We start from the raw sequence: 20,854 nt of genomic DNA on the forward strand, positions 1-20,854 counted from the left end.
TTCGCTATACTTGTATCAGGTTTTAGGATACAAATTTTGTAATAATTTAGCTTCCTTGGAAAATATTTTTTGGATTGTTGGATGTTTTGGATATTTAGAAAAATCAGTCCAAAATATTTTTTGTTCTAGTCAAAGTTAAAGAAATAATTAAATCATTTAAAAACAAAATAATTTTCTAATTTTAAAAGGAAAATATTTTCCAGATATTTACAAATTTGTTATAATCTTATATTCACACATTTATTTCATCAATTAGGAATAATCACCATTCATTATCAGTCACTGTAACCACTGCGAACCATTGTCATTTTTATATATTTTTATCATATTTAACAATAAATTTTTCAAATATAAAATTCTTATAGTTCTATAATTTTGTTTGAGAAATTATAAATTTAATATTTTTAAACTAATTTTTTAATATTGCAACCAAATAACAAAACTAAAATATTTTCAAAATACAAGAAGTTTTCTAAAAATAAACGAAATCTTAATATCCCTATATATTTGTATTATTTCTCGTCAGCACAAAGGTTCATCGCTTGAATGCCAACAAAGACTAATTGACAAATTTATAGGTTAATGGTTGGGCAAATCAGAAATTTTTGTATCGTATATTTACACCGGATTTGAAAGGGATAGTATTTGCACTATAGTCTGATGCAGAGTGAAAAAGAAAGGCAAAGAAGCTTATATCTATCTATATAGCATATTACATATGTAGGTGAAATTAGACTATCTCAGTGCTCTATATATCTATACCCAAAAATGAAAAAGAAATAAAAATGAAATACTTATTGGAGAATGGCAGACTGGTAAAAATGACGAGCAACTGAGACACTTGCTCCCTTGACAAAATTGGTTGCACCTGCAGTTTTGAATGCATTGGTAGAACTGATGGCCATAATTTGCAAGAGGCCAATGAGATTAACTTATATCATCGCTGACTTACCAAGTTTCTGCTTCACGTAATCACAAATCCTCGTAGTTCTCATATCTACAAACGGAAGCGGTTTCAATAGTAGTAGCCATTGTCCTTGTGATTGGGAGTGTCCTTGCATAGCATTGAACGGACTTCCATGATCGATCTTGGTGGCTCAAGATCTTTATCTTGTAGTGCATTCCCAAGCAGCTGCTGCATCTGTGAGGCAAAGGTATCATCCAGGACCTGTAAATTCACAGAAAGGTCAACCACAAGCATATACCATCATTAACAACCAATGCGTTTTGAGTAGTTCACCCTCTTAAACAATCAGTTTAAGAGCAATATACATAAATTCAGTTGGAAAAGTTTCTTTTAAGCTTTATATTTTCCATTTCAGTTTCTCCAAGATCACATCATAATTCACACGACTTGGATCATTTTGGGCAAAAAGGTATCACCATCAATGGAAGAACATAAAGGATTATTATGGAAAATCTAATGCCATAAAAAGTTGGATATGGTGGCCCCAAAATGCATTGCCACATTTTAGCTCTTAATTGTCAGTTTATATTTAATTGAAATCAGTATCTCAATCTATACTAGATAATTTGAACTAGTAAAATTGCACAAGCAGTACTTACAGATACTGCTATTCGCGATCCTTTATACCAGGACCTATTTTCTTTTCTGTTCTCCAAGAAACTAAGAACATCCTGTCACAGAAACAAAGAAAGAACTTAGGTTCAGATGACTCCATCATGACAATTTTTTCAGTCGATCTATTCCCATAATGCTCACCTGCCCCATGCGGTCCCAATAGCCTCGACAGATTGCAACGAATACATGTGTTTCAAAAATAGACTGGAGGTGATTGATTGTATTTGTCAGCTGGTCTTTTAGTGGCTGCATTCTACCTCTTATATCAGATTCTACCACGGATTCCTTTGCTTCCTGGAGAATCTTTTTCAATTTTGTAGTATTCTGCAACTTTGTCTGCAGGAAACAGAAAAAGCAAATGAGTGACACATCAAATCAGTACATAATCTAAATTCTCCACCAACAGAAAAAAGAATACAATCTAGATTGCTGCACAATAATGCATAACTGCAATTATAAATGTAATAATAAGTTTATGCATATTTCCAGTTGAGCATATTTTGCCTTGATTTACTTATTTATGAGACTTAAGCAATAAACATAAATGATGACACATTAAAAGAACTCTCTATCATTTTTAAAATGATACTCACATTTTCTGCTAGTTTTTCTACAACAGCTTGTAGATAACTTCTAAACTTCGCTCTCAGCATTACAGTCACTTCGCTAAGACGCTCTCCAGGAACTGCATTTCCACCATCAGGTATGCAAGAACCCCATGACTTGAACTGAGATTCTATCTTGGGACGCAAGACATCAAGCATCCTCTTCATGGAATTCAACATAATTCCAAGCTGCAAGAAACCAAAATGTAAATTCACAAAAATATAGAATTGTTAAAGGAATCTTAACAGTCAAGAAGTCACAGCTCACCTCGTCAGGAACTGTATATGAACATACAGATCTTTGTGTAAGCTTCATCACATACTTGAAGCCAAATTTCTTGGGCGCCAAATTCTCCTTCAATGGTGCTAGCACATCAGCATATTGTTTGTCCAAAGCCTCCACTATTGCCTTCTCAACATCAGCAATAGCCTTTTTGATGAGGCAGAGCAATACAAACATGTTCAATAAGTACAAGTTTATTGTCATCAAGAAAAGAAAAAGGAAAGCATCATGTTATCAAGTGGATCCATGGAAAGAAAAGGGGTTCACTTGCAAAAGGACAAATCAAGCCTCCATCATGGGACAATATATACTGATTTACAACCTTCTTATAACCACTTTCTTAACTTTCTTTCACATATAGTCAATTCCTTTTCACCTCCACAGAAAAGGGAGCGATTATTTATACATTTGCTCCAGGGGACAGCAAAAGTTGAAGTTTGTAATAGTAACCATTATTCTAGTTACCTATTACTGTAGTTGGACAAGGGAACAATTAACTACAGTTGGAACCCTTGATCCCATCTCAGAAAGCCAACAAATTTTGTTGGTCAGTCACCAACCACGAGACTAACAATAGGGTAAAAGAAGGCTCAAGGATGCATAAACAGCAAACACAAACCAACATTACAGGCAAGCATCAATTTACAAATACTGACACACTTTTTTTCAGGCAGTGTTTACACGTCACAGTGCATAATTTTTCTTTTAAGGAAAAAGAGTGGAGGGGGGCTGGAGGAAACAAACCAACTAAGAAGAATCTCAACCTAATTAAAAAGAAAATTTTGAGTTGACATTAAGAACTTTATATGCTATGACACCTAAGAATTACTTTTACTGTTTTACAAAGTTCTAATATTAATTGTGCAAAATGTTTAAGTTCTTCAGCCACTTTTATAATGGTGTAACATAGACATAACAAAGTATAAATAAGAAAATTAAATTCAGTGTAAGTCATATAGGCATACATTTTCTAGGACAAAAATGTACTCTGGCCATCGGCAAGTGATGACTTCATAGTTGTCTAGAGTCTCTCTAAGACGGTCATACATCTCATCGATAAAGGGAGTAGTAGAATGTTGCGTCCTGACTCCTGACCATTTTACCTGCAATTAAACAAGTTTTAGACAATTTTCCAAGGAAAATCATTCCCTCAAACATACCTTGAATATAGTCATTGAACTGACATCTTGAAAAATTAATAAAAGATAAAAAAAAAAATTTGCAACTTATAACCATCATGCGACGATGGAAGAAAGAGAAGGTAATTGAATCTAACCATAAAGTTATTTGACATTTATTGTTTTTATAATAAAAATTGGGATGTACATATTCAAATGTGAAGCAAAAAACATAGAGATCAAGCTTAAGGCAAGAGAATCATTCCAAATGTCATGTCGCTGGATTATAAACTGCAAGCTCTTCTCAGAGTTTAGAACAGATGCAAGAGGACTGAACAATAAAAATATGCTATTGCTTGACAAATGTACCTTGTCTAGTTTACATGACTCTAGCAAAGAAAGGCGCTTGTCTTGAATCCATAGCATGATATACAAATGGAATAACTCTTTTGCATCAACTCCTCCTTTCACATGACTGAGAAAGATAAAAGAACCAGATAATGTAAAGAGAGATGAAACAATGTAAAGCAACAAATATGATTTCTATTGCCTGGAGCTACCTAATGTTCCAGCTGGCAAGGTCCCTCTGAAAATCAGCTGTTGCAATAACGAGTTCCGCTACATGAGGTGAAGGACCAGTTGGAGGGCATGCAAGTAGGAAAGCCCGCAATCTATTGCAAAGCTCTGTGCTGTATATGGATGAAGATAAATTTGGAAGGTCTATAAAGCTGCATGATAAAATATATGAAAATCAGAATCCCACAAGTCTGGCATCAAATCACTGGAACTACCAGTCAATTAATCATATTTGGCTATGCAGTTTAATTACTTTGTAAATATAACATCAGGAAGGACAAACGAAATGACGTAAAAAATCTTCAAATTCAAAAATCAAAAGATCCATTCTGTATGTTCTCCATACCTGGGAAGTATATGTTGATTGTGGATTTCAATATCAGTACTAATTTCATTTTTAATGTTCAAACAAAGGGAAGTCATCTTCTGGTAAGCTGTGGACATTGCAACCGAGTCCATCAAAGTAGCTTCATTGTTGCTAGTAACAAATTCATCTGTCTCTGTCAAGTGCCTTCGTGACCTTTTCCTGGCAGCAGCCTGGAGGAGATGCTCTTTAAGTGATACAAAAAAATGGAAAGACTTGAAACAAGGTTTTTATAGTGAGAACTTCAAAATTCTTGTACCTGGAAATAATGGGTGAGATTTGTTTGTGCCTCAGGAGACAATATGTCATGAAGAAGGGTATATAGCTTCACTGCAGGTTCTAGTGCAGGTGCTGCAAGTCCAGTTGCAGGCTTGAAAACATCCAAAATACCAGATAATGCTGATTCATCAAGAGACTTGTAGTTCTCAAACACTAGAGCTAGAATCTGTTCAATCTGATCCTTGATTTCTCCCAAAAGCCGGTTCTAGTGAAATATCCAGCAATTATGCATGTAGAATTTAGAGAGTAATGAGCAGCAAGCAGGCAACAACAAAATAAATCGCAAGAAAATAACATGAGAATGGCTAAATTATGAGAGAAACAAAATATAATCAATGATTGAACAACCAAAAGAACGGTGGTAATCATATGAGGATGGAGAAGAAAATATTGTGCATAACTTGTGCAATCTGAAAATCCTAAAGTTTACCTCCTGATGACTCAACATACTCTTGTTATGGCCCTTCATAATCACAGGCATTAACAAATCATGCACCAAGGTCAGGCAGTCAGCCGTGGGTGTAGCTACATCCATTATATAGGAAAGGTACCTGTCACCGTTACATATTAGAAACCACAATTGCAACAAGAACCAAAGAACAGAAATTGGCAGAAACTACATATTTGCTTTCATCTTACTCCTAATATTTGTTTTTTCCTTCTTCCTTATTTCATTCTTTTTTTAAATTCTCATGGAAGAAACATCAGACAGGCAATATTGATACAGAAAGTGCACAACTTAATGAATCTAGTCCATAAATAATTGAATTTAGTTGACAAACATTAATCATGAATGGTCAAGCACAACAAGTCCTTGTTACCTCAACTTGGTATAGGCATCTGAAACTCCATAATATGATGCAAATTCAGTAAGGAGCCATTTCCATGACCCATAAAGCAATAAATTCCTTTGCTGAAATTGTTGAATCTTCATAGCAACTTCTAGAACAAGGTCATATGCAACCGTCTCAGCTACAGAGCCACACTAGGATAAAGAAACAATAATCAGTGTCATATGTTACTTGACATGAATCCATGATAAGAATTAAATTCCATACAAACACTGGACATCTTGCATGCAACTATCCTGAGGAGTACCTTGTCTCTTTCACAAGTGGAGCCAGAAAGAACTCTAATTTCAAAACCCACCTAAAACTACAATCAACATGTCATTTATAGCACTTTTCATCTTTAACATCAAATATATAGCCACTGAAAGGATAAAACAGATAGTTTGTTTCCATAATTGGAAAATGAAAAATATGATTCAGATTTGATGAGTAGTAAATTAGTTAACACTCTTAATAATATCTCTAAATTCCAATTAGCTAATTTTGCTTCCACAATCATTAATTGTAAAATCAATCTAAAGCCTTTGCAGATATACTCCTCTTTTTAAACAGCACATTTCATCCATAATTCATCATATCATGGCCATCTAAGTTGTGATCAAATTCTGTTTAATGATCAACTGCAAAACAACCCCAAATGTGGTTGAATCGTGACACAAACAGGAGATGACTTTGACAATGTAGTAAATATAACAATAGCAGCTAACCTTGAGATTACTGTCATCTGAACTCGTAGAGTAATTAATGTAGAGTTGTAGTTTGCCCACAAGCTCATGTTCTGGTTCTCTATAAATAGACCACCAACGCAGCTTATCAACCTGCCTCCAATAGGTATAAGTCAAAGCCAAGTAACAATTAACATCGCCAAGTAACTTTATCAAGGCTTAGAAAGTATTACCGGATCTTCAGCAATAGTTGCAACTTGAGCAAGGACACGGCCATAATAATTCCCCTTAGAATCTTGGACTTCAACGATTAAATCATCCCCTAGACTATCTGGAAAGCTGTAGAGTTGTCAATACCTTTCTCGAGTAGATTTTAAGAAAAACAAATAACTAAAACTGAGAGCATCGGATAATTTGCACATACAACAGATGGGTTTCACCAGATCCAGGCTGCATCCGGATGCTATCTTCTTCTGCTGAACTTTTCAGTCTTAACAAACACGAGAATGTTTCTGATGACATTTGAAACAGAAAAAGAGGTCAAGAAGGTATGCATAGCGTGGGCCAATGATAAGCTATAAACAGCTTCAGATGTTTAAGCCAGCAAAGGAATGAAGCTACCTAAAATTTACCCATCAATATCTAAGCAAGTAGATCAGAGGATATTTACCCTTGGAGATTGTATTGGACAGTTTAATGAGATTAGGATGTACCGACAGTAACATATGAAGGCTAATCTTTATTTATCTATTTTTCGGTTAAGATAAATAACATTCTTGTCAGGATTTGCATACCTTGAACAACTTCATATGATGATGAACTGTTACGTAGACTTGTCACACCAATTTTAAGGAGTCCAGACACCTGTTTTAGATACTGAGTACTGGCGTGCACATATGCCAAGCTTTGACGGGAAAAAGAACCATTTGCAGGTAAGCAATGTGCAACGCGGATTTTTCGAAAAGCTTGCCAGGCAGTAGAAAGTGTTGACTGCAACTTGGAGAAACGATATCGGACAGATTCGAGTTTTAGCTTTGGTGCCCTAAGTGTCAGAGATGACATGCTACAGCCAGTAGGAGGGTCAAGAACTGTCTTCACTCTTCGCACTGCAAAATCGATGAGATATTAGAATAAGTCGTTGCAAATACTTGAATAGTTATGTCAAAGCTGAGATAAACACCTTGCACTTTCATCTTCCCAATGATTTTCTTAGGTTTCACAGCAGTACCCTCACTAACAAGCTCAGACGAGCGCTTTGCCAGTAGTTCCTCTTCTGATTGCAACAGGACAGTCTGTACACTGTAGTTCAAGAGAAATGGAAACTGGAGTTAGTGAAAAACTGAAAATTAGAACATTTTAGCGTAATGCCTATAGAACTTAATTGACAATCCTTCAAAAGAAGGAGGAAAAGAAAATAAAATGTCACCCGAATGCCTCCCGTAATAAAGCACATTCATTTTCCAAGAACATAGGAGCTTCCATGCATCCCCGTGCCCAAGCATGAAGACAAAGCCGCACACATCCATCATATGCAATCACAGCATGCCAAGGCCCCAATGCACTGATTTTATTTACAAAAAGAAATCAGTACATTAAAGAACAGAGTAGCAGGAATAAGGTTCTTGGGTATAATTTCATCCACAATTGTAATGTTGAACATGCACACCTTGCATGAAAGGTTGGAAGCCGAGCTGGGTTTGAGCCAGAAGGAATAGCAGCTTCCACACCAGCAGTTGTTCTGTTAAAAAAGAACAGGATATTGGTTCCAATACATAAAAAATCTCGGATATCCACTTTCATGAAATGCTGACAACATGTCTTTCAAACTAAGAATGTGCACAAAGTTTCTGCCCAAAAGGGTCACTTAACAAAATTTTGCGAACCTTAAAAACTGATCAGGATTCTTGTTTCCAGAGTTATCCTTTGGTTCACCTACAGAAGTAGGTTTCGTTTTGCTTGTCTCGTTAATGGTAGAGAAGTCAGAAGAATCTGTGATGCCTGTGGTTTTATGAACTCCAGATGCCAGTTCACCCGTTTCTTTAATTTCCTGACCAGAACCACAAAATGGAGGTGCACTGGGAACATCATCATCATAAGAAAGTTTCTCATTCTGCAGGTTTCTGGAATGCAAATCCTGTATGACAAACAAATCAGTGAGAAAAATTGCAAAACTGAAGAATAAGAAATCCTAAACAAGGAAAATACAAATGGTTTTCACTCCTTATTCTTTGCCTTACATAGTAACAAATTAAATTAACATTTCCCATATACAATTATCAAGGCAAAGTTTGCTCTACATAGAACACTGATAACATTAAAATATATTTATTAAAATATTTTAAAATACTGAATCCCTAAGATATCTCCTAAATCCCTCAAGTATCTGGTAATACGGTTAGTAATATAGGATAGTGAAGAGATTTTCTCCACTACCCCATCTATCATAATCTTTAAGCAGTTGCTTATTTCTCCCTGTATAAATATACCAAAAGAGAAAAGACTGAGGGACAATTATCAATGTTCTCTTTTCCTTACTCTTCTTTAATGTAACAATTCTCTCCAAACACTCTGCAAACACAATTACACTTTTTGAGATTATCAAATACCATAAGCAACAAGCAAATGGAGAGAAAATATTAATATAATCGTGTGAGATTATACCCAAGTCAGTTTACTATTTCAAGCCGGTTGTTACCTATCCACCTTTTTCCCAAATGCATTAACGAGTTCACTACAATGCTAGTGATTTTATGCATAATAATCATATTTGTATCAATAGTGACTTGATAGTTGAGATAGAATAAGCATTGTCCAAAAGGAAAAACAAGCATTATTCCAGATTATTGGCTCAGTTGAGGAAACATTTTAAACTAGAAACTCAGTAGCTCATTCTGTGGAAATGAACAGGTAGACATTTATGTAGTCAGTAAGCCATAAGTTCCAAAATCACAGAATCGAGGAAATTTGACTGTAAAATAAGATTCCTGATGAAAAAAGAACTGTTTCATCCAATAAAGTTGAAATTGCTAGTAGCAGAAAATTTCCGTGCTTCCAGTTCCAGCAAGAAAAGTTCCCCTTTATTTTTACATCATATTACATGAATATGAAACAATTACTCTTCCTTTTTTCTTCTATGAGACCTGTGTTTACTGATGATTATTAAAATTACTACATTCTTACGTCCTTAGTCAGACATATCTAGAAATCGAGACTTTCAAATTTGCAAAATACCTGATCCTGAAGGTGAAACGTTAAGGACTTGTAGTGAAGGCGCAGGCAGTTTAGCGAATATATCAGCAAGCATTTCAAATTCCAAATTGAAGATAATTTACATAAACTAAAACAAACCTTTTGTCTCAAAAAAAAAAAAGAAAAAAAAAGAAAAAAAAAAAAGAAAAGATAAGAAAAAACAAACCCTTGGACCAATGGTTTCAACGTTAGCCTGAGAAGACACCACACTCGAAGCATATCCTTCAGAAACACGAATTCTACTCCTAGGCAAAGCACTACTAACACTCCCAGCTTGAGTAGTAGAAAACTCAGAACTACCAGCGGAATCTGATTCCTCCTCATCATCCTCGGTATAAACATTCCTTTCAACCGGATACCTGCTATTTCCTCTAACAAACCTCTCCACCACACTTCCGCCTCTCCCCGCCGCAACCGTCTCCATAGACGAACTAACATCGGAGTAATCACTGACATAACGCGTTCCTCTTTGTGTAGCATTTCCATATCTTTGCCTATTAACACCAGAACTAGGGATTCTTTCATGTTGAGGAGAGGAATCAAGAGAATACCGTCCTCCATAAACATCATCTTCATCTGACTCAGTAGTTATGTCATTGTCGGAAGCAGACCGACTATCGTCGACATCGCCAGGTATTGTACGGGACACCGGAATTGCAGTGGACGGCAAGTGTCCGCTTCTGAATTTAGACGGCGGAGGCAAGCCAAATCCGCGGCCGCCATTTCTATAGTTAGCAATCGGATCTATTTTAGGCCTTAAACTCGAATGCGAAAGAGGAGTTTCCTTCTGGTTCTGAAAAATAGCAAACCGAGCAATGTCAGTAAAATTGAACTGCTATTAAATGAAAGCAATGCAAAATTAGAAAGTTAATAATTGAAAATTATGAATATAATTAGCATTAACAGTAACAACAACCTCACGAACCCAGCGAAGGGCATTAGAGTCGAGTCCTTCCGTGAACATTCTCTGCTTCACCTAACATATACGGAGAGAGGAAGAAACAAAAATCAGCCTTATAATACAAAAAACGAAGGGTAAAATATAGTGGAAAACAAAGTAAACTCACATAAGAATCCAATCACAGGTTTTCATTCAAAGCTAAAAGAGCTGGATGAGGGTGATACAAGAAGAGAGAATCAGCGTATGTTCTAAATGTGAGAGAAAGAGAGGAGATCAACTTAGAGAAGTTGAACGTGGTGTGAGATTTGAGAAAGGGGCAAAAAGGTTTGCTTCCCTCAAAAGCTTCTTTGCTGGTTCAGTTTAGGCTGCTCACCCGCTCAGCTCTGAAGGACTGCAGGAGACGCAACGCTTTGTCTTTGCAAAATTGAGGTTTTTTGTTTTTTCGTTTTTCAAAATTAAAATGAGTGCATAAATTAATAACAAATCAGAGTCAGGGATGAATGTTCAAAATTGATAAACCTGCACATATAATGGTGATATGCAGTGTAATTCCTGATTAAAATGAGACTATAACTTTCTAATTAGGATTGTATTAAATTTGTGATTATTTCGTATATTATTAAAAAAAATTATATTTTATTTTAATGATTCTAATTTATTTTTTATCAAATAGAATTTAAATTTAAATAATAAATTAAATTAATTACCTCTAATTTTATTCAGTTAATAAAGTTAAAATCTTTAAATATATATATATATATATATATATATATATATATATATATATATATATATTAAAAGGAAGCTTAGGATTGTTTTTTATAATTTCAATGTTACCACCTTTAATAGATGCATTAATGATTAAATTTCTATTTAACAATTTTTTTAATTAGGCATTAAAGTAAGGGAAATGAAAAATATTTTCTCCACGCGACGCCGTTCCCAATCTCTGCGAGATGGAATGCAGTGGATTAGTGACAAAAATGGTAAGTTAACCCGATAATAAAGCACACGTTTAAAAGCGAGGACAGGTTGGTGCAAAAGTAACGGGTAGAGTTGACGTAGCAAAGGAACTCCGTTTTCTTTTTAAATTGAAAAACATTAAAGAGTCGAACGTTGTAAGTGGGGACTACATTTGCTCTAATTTTCCCGCTTATCTATACTAAGGAATCACTCACATGGTATGATGGGCCCCACGTGACTCATACTCTTTTTTATCACCCTCCTTTCTCTGTACTAATGTGTGTGTGTTGAGTCGTCCGTTCTTTGGTTCGTGTCTTGTTTGTTTTATAACCCATAATGCCCGTTTAGCAACTTAGAAACAAACAAATTTACAAGGGACCTAATTTTTTGAAGTTGGACTTGGAGATTACAAGAAAATTAAAATTGGGACAGATTCCAAAATCCATGTACTCGAAGAAATTGGTCAATGATTGACACGTGTGAACGTAGATCGTAGAGTAAAGAGTGTTTTTAAAAAAATAATAATAATTTTATACAGAAGACCCACAGCTATTGTTGAGCCCATCATTCCACGTATTGACGGTGGAAATCAGAGTAGAAGAATATAAGCTTTAATTTGAAAATTGTTTGAACATGCTGCTGATGGAGAGACATTTTTCAAATTTATATTCTTAATCTCACTTGGACACTTCTGACTCGTACCGGACCCACAAAGATTCGTTAAATAAGAAATGGACCGGCGTTGATGTAAACTGTGCGACTCGTAAAGTTAGCGATATCTCGTTTGCAAATAGACAAGATTAACCAGTCTAGAAGGCACTGACACAATGAAAATGAGTGGAAATTTGGAACCCAACCCAATATAACCTGCCCGCCTAACGACTTACCTATCAACCTACCGTTTTAGGAAGGTCGACCTAACGAACGAGACTGGTGGGCTTATTTGGTTTAAATTTATGTGAAGAAAATACTTCAAACATTCGAAAAGAAATTGTGTTACACAAATCAAATCCAGGACTTGTAAGCCTCGAGAATTCCGCCTATGCAAGTGCACAATGCCACAACTGATTGGCCCGTTTGCAGTGACTTCATATATTACATAATTCAGACATACCCACAATTTTTGCATACCAATCAACAATGCACAGGCCAAACTATAAGTTTATCCAATGGCTTGCATGCAAATTGGAGATGAGAAAACAATACAGATAAGAGTAATATGATGATCCTTGATGATACTTTCCATTCTCGCTTTCACATCCAACAAATTACAGATGAATTTTTATGAACAAAAAGTTTATTTCAAGACAACTCGAGTGACAGACAATGGAAATTTATTTCCAGTGTATATCCATGTAATACAACAAGGTCAGAGTCAATCAATTATTGGAGCTTCTTTTGTGTAACAGAAAAAAAAAACATGCATCATCATGATTGTCATTTGTTTGAATTCAATCATACAACGCATCCACATTACACTCCCCAAGGAAAACTTTGATACTGAGCGGTGAACCACAACTACCTTCAGCTATAATTGCTCTGTCATTGGCGGCCATGTGTGCAATAATCTTGTATATCATTTCAACCTGAAATAACGAGTAACTAGAAGGTTAGCATGAGATTTTCATCTCCCGAGTAATTTTAAGGAGGATAATCTGCATACATCTTCTTCTGCATGGCAACGTTCAGCTACTTCTTGAAGTGTCAATGGTTCAACAGGCTCTTTACAGCTGAAATGAGAGTCAGCACAACATCATTATCAGTAACATATCCCACTTCCAGTAAAACAAAGGACAAAAAGACGAGACAAGAAAAGAAAACTGCAATCTAACTGGTCAAAACTATTTAGAATTCCACATTTTTAATTCTATGATACTCGAACCTAATCTCACCAAAATTAATAAAATTTGCAAATGAATTCTAGCATTAGTAAAGCTACATATTTAAAATGAATTCTATAGTTAATCTAAACATAAAAATTCATTTATAGATGAATTTTTTTCAATCAAAGTCATATTCATTTGCAAATGAAATAGATTCTGTATGAATTTATTCCAAATACTTTGTAACAGACACCTTCGACCACCAAGGAAATGTTTTCCACCTCAAAAGAGGGGTTCCTAAGCTATTGCATGGGAATTGATTTTAGGAGGTCAAAGAGTCCATTCTGAGACACAGATGAACCATTCCTCTTCCTTTACGCACTGGTCTGACCTGTCTTATATTTAATTAGTTCAAAATCATGGGTATAATAATAAAAATCTATTGTATGCGTAAATACAAGTGCATTATTTTGTGGATGCTGGCAGGATTTCAAGCCAGGCAACATCTTCATAAAGAAATGCTACACACAAAGATTTAGCAACTGTGCTGCCGTACAGAAAATTCAGCATGAGGAATTAGAAGGCAGATTGATGGGACATACCTTGCCTCATTAAGTACTGCCAAAACCCGCTTCTGAAGGGCTAAAACTTCCCCTGCTGCCTTTTTCCCAGCTTCCACACCTGAGATGAAATTAATTGCCAGGCAAAAAAAACCTGTCAGTTTGGTTTTCTCATTAAACATGAATGAGTTCTACCGAAGGCACATGGAGTACTAGGGCACAATATCATGTAGCAACCGCAACAATTGACCTTCATTTTCTCACTTCAACACCCAAATGTCATTTGGAGGCAAGAGGATGAGTATTTACCAGGTTGATGATAAGCATTGATATTAACTAGTGAGGCATATATCCCAACTGCTCGTTCATAAAGTGCAACAAGAGCCCCCACGGTCCTTGGTGTCACTTCTTGCACAGTAACTGTTATGGACTCCCTGTCATTACCATACAGCGCCGACCGGGTGCCCTGTAAATTCGTTTTGGCAGTGGAGCATTCATCAGCAATAAATCAATAAGATCTAACTTCTAACTCTAGATTTAGAACCACTTGGAATTGTTCATAAACAAGCTTTCATTATATCTATACATCTAACCTGTAGCATTCCAAATAGGTAGTCACCACATGTGACACCTGGTTCAAGCTCCCAATCATGACCAGGGGGTCTATCACGTAGCACTTCAATGAAAGTCACAAAGAAATTGTGCACACCCTCTCTCAGTTGTTGAATATAACTAAAGAAAGGAAAAAATCGGTGCCTCAGGCCTCAAAATAGAGAGTGTTAATATAATTTAATATAGATGTTATAGACAATAAATAGCACTTACGCATGTTGATCTGTACTCCCTTTATTTCCATAGACTGTGATTCCTTGATTAACCTGTGAAATAAGAAAGGTCCAGTTATAAACAATAAATAGCACTTGCGCTTTTAAGTTCTTCTAACTTAAAGAAACAAATCCTCTATGTTATAATAAATTGCAAACCCATGTTTACAAAAATATAATAATTTGATTCAATCTGATGCATTAAAGCAGACTCACTTGGGAAAAGAAAAGGCAACAAATAATTTACATATGTAGATTACTTCCACACTATATTTATATCCTGTAGTGATTTTTAACTATTTTATTCAATAGCTTCATTAAGTTACATAACCACATTATGAACCAAGGACCATGCCTAAAAGGTTTTCGGCCAGATATCTGTCTAGGACACAAGAAAAAGCACATACAGCATAAGTGATATCCCTTTTAACTTTTGAGATGTCACTATTAGTCCTCACCTGGCAGGTGATTTGGTAATTTTTAAAAAAAAAAAAAAAATCAATCTTAGAAATAAAAATTTAACAAATGGGGTAACTTCAAACGTTAAAAAATTATGTCACGGAAAAATGAATGAGGAAAGTGCCAATAATGAGAACAGCAGCAGGGGGAGGAAGAAGAGGATATTCTTCTAATCAAACATACCCGATTGCCATCCAGGTCAAACTCCTTGCCAAGGGATTCCATGACCAGCTGCTGCAAATACCTACTAAATAGTAATAGGCTGTCTTTGTATGGAAGGACAACCATGTCCTGCATTAAGTCAAAGTACACAGAAATAACATATGAAATCAGTTTTGACTTATTACAATTGAGACTATGGATTTTGTATATGGAAAGCAACAATTACCTTGGATCCTACCCCATCAGTGGCCCAGTACCAGCATAGAGCTAGCAAAGCTGCAGGGTTATCCCTAATCTGAAGAAGAAGAAAGGTATCAGAGGGGAAATCCTAAAATGAGCTACAATTGTAAGAATGAAAAAGCAAAGTAGAACAAAAGACTAAGTAACATTCCACGCTTAATCATGCAACTGTTCTCATGGTAAGCAGCAGTTATTTCTAAGTTGATTATCAATTTATCATTGATCTCTGAACAAACTGTTCAATCTGTTCCAGAACTTAAAAAAGTGGCCTCCCCATGCAAATTAACAGAATACACCCACGTTCCAGAAGGTACAATGAGATCAGACTTACTGAATTTTCTTTTCATCAGTCTTGAACTACCATAAGTGCATTCATAAAGAAGCTTCTCAATGATAACAGTACAAGGACATTAGATTATCTCCAGGACTGTAAATAATCAAATTTTATAGCTATGCAGATACGATGCAAATGAATTTGAAAACACATGGGTTGGTTCTTTAAGAGATAATTCATTCTTGCAATTTTAAATGTTGAAGATAGATCAAAATCAATGCTTACCACTCTAGTTCTATTTGCTTCATCCATCAATGATGCACCAGCAAGCATTTCTCTAATGTTGATCCCCTGGAGTAAAGATAACTTCCAAAGAATTAATGCACTAAAATTGAGAGTGACCAAAAATATTAGGTTTTGAATTCAGTGGTCATTTACCTGAAGTGCAGCAGGAAGTAATCCAACTGCCGACATTTCAGATGTCCTACCACCAACCCAATCAAACATAGGGAATCTAGCTAACCAACCCTCAATTCTTGCAGTGTTGTCTAGTAATGAATTTTCTTGTGTTACAGCAACACCCTGAATCAAATTATGCATATCAATTTCAAAACCAAAGAAAAAGAAAGAGAAACTGCACATAAAGTACAGGGGTTCCACATAGAAGTCATAACTCCATCAACAACAGCAACAGAGCTGGAATTAAGTTAAAATTGAAAACCTTCATCACTTCATAGAAATTTGAATACCTTCATCACTTCATATAAAACAAAGACCAAGTGCATTCAAACACAAACCATTGAGTTGTTTATCACATGTAAAATAAAATAGAAAAGTAAAGCTACAATCTCAAACATAGAAAAGAATTGCCAAGTGAGGCTGTGATGGAATCAAGATCACTAAAATATTTGAAAGTAGTTTATGCACCGTAAGTGTCAATAGATTCTGGGAGGTAAAAGCAACAAATCTGTCACTTCTAAGATTATGAAGTTCAGCAACGGATACTTCAAAAGAAAATGCAGCACATAACATGTACCATTATGAGTATTTAAAACCGCCAATTGTCTTCCACAAAAGAATACCAATGCAATTCCCTTGTGTATAAGAGAGTTAACCACACTGTAGAATTAATCCCAGAAAAATAATTAATAATTAAAAGCATAAAAGACTAAATATTGCAATATATAGCAAATTGAACAGTACAATCTAGTGTCTGTGCAAGTCAACCAACATTTGGTCAGTTATTGCCCATCATAATGTTTTATTGCAACTACAGTTCCAATATCAAATAAATATTTTCAAAATAGCGACATGAGGCATTGGAAATTAACAAAAAGCAGAACAAGAACCTGAGACCAAAACCTGTTTTGCAAAATTCAGGCCAGCTTCACGAAAGGCCTTCTGTACTTCCAACAAACCATTTCTAGTTTCAGGGGTACCTCCACTCTGCAAGGAATTAAAACAGATAGAACATTGGCAAAATTTTAACTGCGGGGAAAGGTACCCAGAGTTATAAGCAAATTTCTTAGTAAAATGTAAGATGTACATGTATACCTTTGAAATCACAATGACAAGAGTAGAAGCCAGCTCAGGGCCAAGCTGAGCAATCTGATGATCAATTCCAGCTGGATCCGTGTTATCGATGAATCTTATCTGCCAAGAAGATAAGAAAATGTTACTTGCCATAACAAAATTTCAAAATAATATTAGAACCAGCCACAATGGGTTGACCAATTCCTGGTTCGAAGATACCTTCAGAGGAGGATTATCAGGAGCCAGAGCCTCAGCAACAAATTGTGGTCCAAGAGCTGAACCTCCGATCCCAACAGAGAGTATTTGAGTAAAACGACCTTCTGGAGGAGATGGCGGCCGAATCTGCAACAATGCAAAAAGGAAGCAAAAGGAGACAAACATCCAACTGAAATTAGCATCCATTCGGAATCATAATGCCGTTGACATCTCAAAACTATAAGTCTATAATATCTATACTACAACTTCAAATAACCGATGACCGCCATACCAGTTAAGGTAAAATTGGCGGCACAAGACTGACCTTACCACTGACGATTTCATCAGCGAACTTGCAAACGGCGTCGAGCGTCAAGTCAATCTGCGTTTTTAGAAAAGTATTAGGCGCGAGACTCGAATTCCTTAACCAATAATGCCCAACCATCCTCCCTTCATCAGGATTCGCAATAGCGCCCTTCTCCAACTCCTCCATATCCGTAAACGCCTTCTGTAGTCGGGGCTCCATCTCCGCCACAAACTCGTCCGTGAACCCGACCCGACTTACATCCAAATAGAGCCCTAACTCCTTGTGCTGGTACAACCAGTCCACGTATCTCCTCCATAGACTGCTAGGATCTTTCTCCAATCCTTGCTTCGGCTTGGTTAGCAACTTATCGTTTGTCTTCGACAAATTGGACGAGATCTCGCGAGCTACGGCCTGAGTTTGAACAAGCCGAGACGACCGAGTTGGAGACGAGAGTGAGGTTTTGATGAGCTGTGGATTAAGCGTGGTTTTAAGAAGAGGGGTTTTGGGCTTTAGAGAAGGGGAAGAGGAGCAAAGGCCGGAGAGCGAGGCCATTGCGAACAGGAATCGTCGCCGGCGATGATTACGGAAGAATATATAGAAGACAAAGGAGAAGAGATGGAGACTTTCAGTTAGTCCATAACTGGCGATATTTTTTATGAAACCGGAAATATATGAGAAATGTAGTTTTCGGGCGTTGAGGGGTTTTGAATTTCTGTCTTCTACTGTTTTCAGGCTGTGACTGTGATTGTACAAGAATAGCAAGATGATTGGCCAGTTGGTTTTTCTGTTGCTCACTTGCTGAAAAAGGGCCGTTATTTACTTTATAATTGCGATAATGCCCTCATATATTCCCAAGGCTTTGACTCGTCTTGTTCCGTAAAAAGAGAGAGCCAAATGGGAAGGGTAAGTGGGTAACATCGCCCCTCCATTTTTTTTTTCATTTTAGCCGACATTGTTGAAAGATTCCTTATACCTATTCCAATGGCAATTAGTTTTTGGTAAATAACTATTTAGCCCATAAAAATTTTCTCCTAATTATAATTCTGCCCCCCTTATTTAATGAATATACTAATCAACTCATAATATTTAGTTTTGTTAAATTAATATTTTTCAAAAAAGAAATGCTTTGTTAAATTACTCCTTCCTTTACAAAATGTTATTTTTTGTGGTTAAGTTAACAATGAAATAATAATTTAATAATACATGTCAAACTAATAACTATATTATTTGGCAGGAATTAATCCTTAAAAGATGTAATTACAATCAAATGTTTATGTGGAGGGAATAAATAATTTTTAACCTTTGTTTTTTTTTTTCCATGGATTAATATTATTATAAAATTGTAAGTTTCAGGTGGTTGCGCTTGCACCTACTCCCACTCCTTCATACTTCTATTGCACAGTTGCACTCTCACCGTCTTACAGCATTATTTGTAATGCACATTAAAAATTAAATGCCAGCTGACTTTATTAATTTTTTTCACCTATTCTAACCTGGTACCAAAGAAGTATGTTTAATATTATTTTTACTTGTATTTTTTTTTTTTTTTTGGTTCAAATGCATCATATATAGGCATATTTAGAAAAAAACAAAGTCATCTAACTTTCTCGTTAATGTTGAGCTATAAGGTTCTTTTTTCATTCGCTGATGAAATGATGATTGATGAAAGTTAGTTGTTAATAAGGAAGGGTTTGGTGTAGAATGGCGACAGTGTGTTAGAATACAGAAATGTTAGCTATTAAATAATTATACTATTTTAATAATTTGAATTAGATACACAAAACAGACAACTTTTTACTCATTTTAATCCCTTTGACGCCTTCCGCTGTATAAATTTGAAACATTTTAATGAAACTTTCAAATCATAAAACAAATATATATATATATATATATATATATATATATATATATATATATTTGTTTATTTTTTGGAAAGCCAAAATGCTGAAATAACCTTGTGAAAAAATTTTTGTGATCGAAAAAATTCGAATTTGATACGTTTTGTAATTCAGTACTTTAACGGTTCACATTTAAATTCACTAAAATTCAACTTTTTGTCATTTCATTTCATAAGCTAAATCATTTTGTAGTCAATTAATGAATTTAATATAATTTTTTATAAAATGTGAAAATCAAAAAATAAATAAAAAATGTGTCCAATAAGTGATATCGCTCTCTGATCCCAGCTGGAAGAGGTCTATTTTGCGAAAAAGATATCTGATACGTTCCACGACTGCAAATGGACTAAATCACACATTCGAACTCCTAATGACGCAATGAACTGAGTTTCAAGCTTGGACCACTAGCGATTTGCGATGGGTCATCGGCCAGATAATAATCCTCACTACCCAACAAATGGTTTCTATTTGTGTCTTTGGCCTACAAATATCTCTCTCTCTCTCTACTCTGCTGCTCCCTTTGAACTCACTATTTCGTGCCGAAAATGGAACTTAAATGGTTTTTTCTGTATGGTGGCATTTCAGAATATATGATTTGTTTCAATTTATATTAGTTTTCATTTTCTTAAATCCATTGGTGTTTTTGCTAATGCTATTTCAGCAGCTAATGGGGGGAAAAAACACACTTTCATTGGAATATTGATTAGAGGAAACAATTGTGTTTATGTCAAGGATTGATTAAGGATTTGAGAGACTTGCTCAGAGATGATTGAGAAATGAGAATAGAGACAGAATAAATTATTTTGACACTTCCTCCAGTTTGATGTTGAACTCTATGAAAGCTATCATATAGAGATATTTTAGCAAAATTTTTGGGATTTTAGGCCACATCTGGAAAATACCATCTGCGTTTTTTTTATGGTGAACATGCTTTTCGTGAATCCTGATGGTCCTTTGTCCAATTCTTTTCAATATTGTTCTTGTTAATTTTGAATCTATTTCCAAAATTACAGTGCGTACAGTACAGGTACAACATTCGTCAATCATTTGATCTTAAATCTAGATGGAGCACAAGAGAATGGGTAGAAGTAAATCTTCTTAATAACATAATTATATAGAGAGAGAGCTTAATCTACTGTGTAT

The 20,854-nt window shown here is 35.4% G+C and overlaps 2 protein-coding genes across 2 annotated transcripts; both read right to left on the reverse strand.

The window, feature by feature from the left end:
• Window positions 1–538: 538 nt before the first annotated feature.
• On the reverse strand, window positions 539–10,975 carry LOC105630688 (pesticidal crystal cry8Ba protein). The gene is made up of 23 exons (XM_012212581.4): window positions 10,640–10,975; window positions 10,489–10,548; window positions 9,739–10,365; window positions 8,207–8,457; window positions 7,990–8,061; window positions 7,750–7,884; window positions 7,504–7,622; window positions 7,118–7,429; window positions 6,748–6,835; window positions 6,557–6,662; window positions 6,366–6,476; window positions 5,629–5,792; window positions 5,238–5,358; window positions 4,788–5,012; window positions 4,511–4,701; window positions 4,149–4,316; window positions 3,958–4,063; window positions 3,436–3,573; window positions 2,456–2,617; window positions 2,176–2,376; window positions 1,724–1,918; window positions 1,567–1,638; window positions 539–1,168 (listed from the first exon to the last, which is right to left on the reverse strand). Exons 2-23 carry the CDS (start codon window positions 10,534–10,536, stop codon window positions 1,016–1,018), a joined length of 3,765 nt encoding a protein of 1,254 aa, XP_012067971.1. The 5' UTR covers window positions 10,537–10,548; window positions 10,640–10,975; the 3' UTR covers window positions 539–1,015.
• A 1,778-nt stretch (window positions 10,976–12,753) lies between these two features.
• Window positions 12,754–18,564, reverse strand: PGI1 (phosphoglucose isomerase 1). The gene is made up of 14 exons (XM_012212580.4): window positions 17,832–18,564; window positions 17,531–17,653; window positions 17,333–17,431; window positions 17,141–17,224; window positions 16,217–16,360; window positions 16,064–16,129; window positions 15,491–15,559; window positions 15,286–15,393; window positions 14,645–14,697; window positions 14,413–14,551; window positions 14,129–14,285; window positions 13,862–13,940; window positions 13,100–13,166; window positions 12,754–13,022 (listed from the first exon to the last, which is right to left on the reverse strand). Exons 1-14 carry the CDS (start codon window positions 18,363–18,365, stop codon window positions 12,888–12,890), a joined length of 1,857 nt encoding a protein of 618 aa, XP_012067970.1. The 5' UTR covers window positions 18,366–18,564; the 3' UTR covers window positions 12,754–12,887.
• Window positions 18,565–20,854: the final 2,290 nt, after the last annotated feature.

This window comes from Jatropha curcas, chromosome 9 (assembly GCF_041381405.1).
Source record: "Jatropha curcas cultivar XTBG-Jc1 chromosome 9, XTBG_Jcur_1.0, whole genome shotgun sequence".
Taxonomy (NCBI): domain Eukaryota; kingdom Viridiplantae; phylum Streptophyta; class Magnoliopsida; order Malpighiales; family Euphorbiaceae; genus Jatropha; species Jatropha curcas.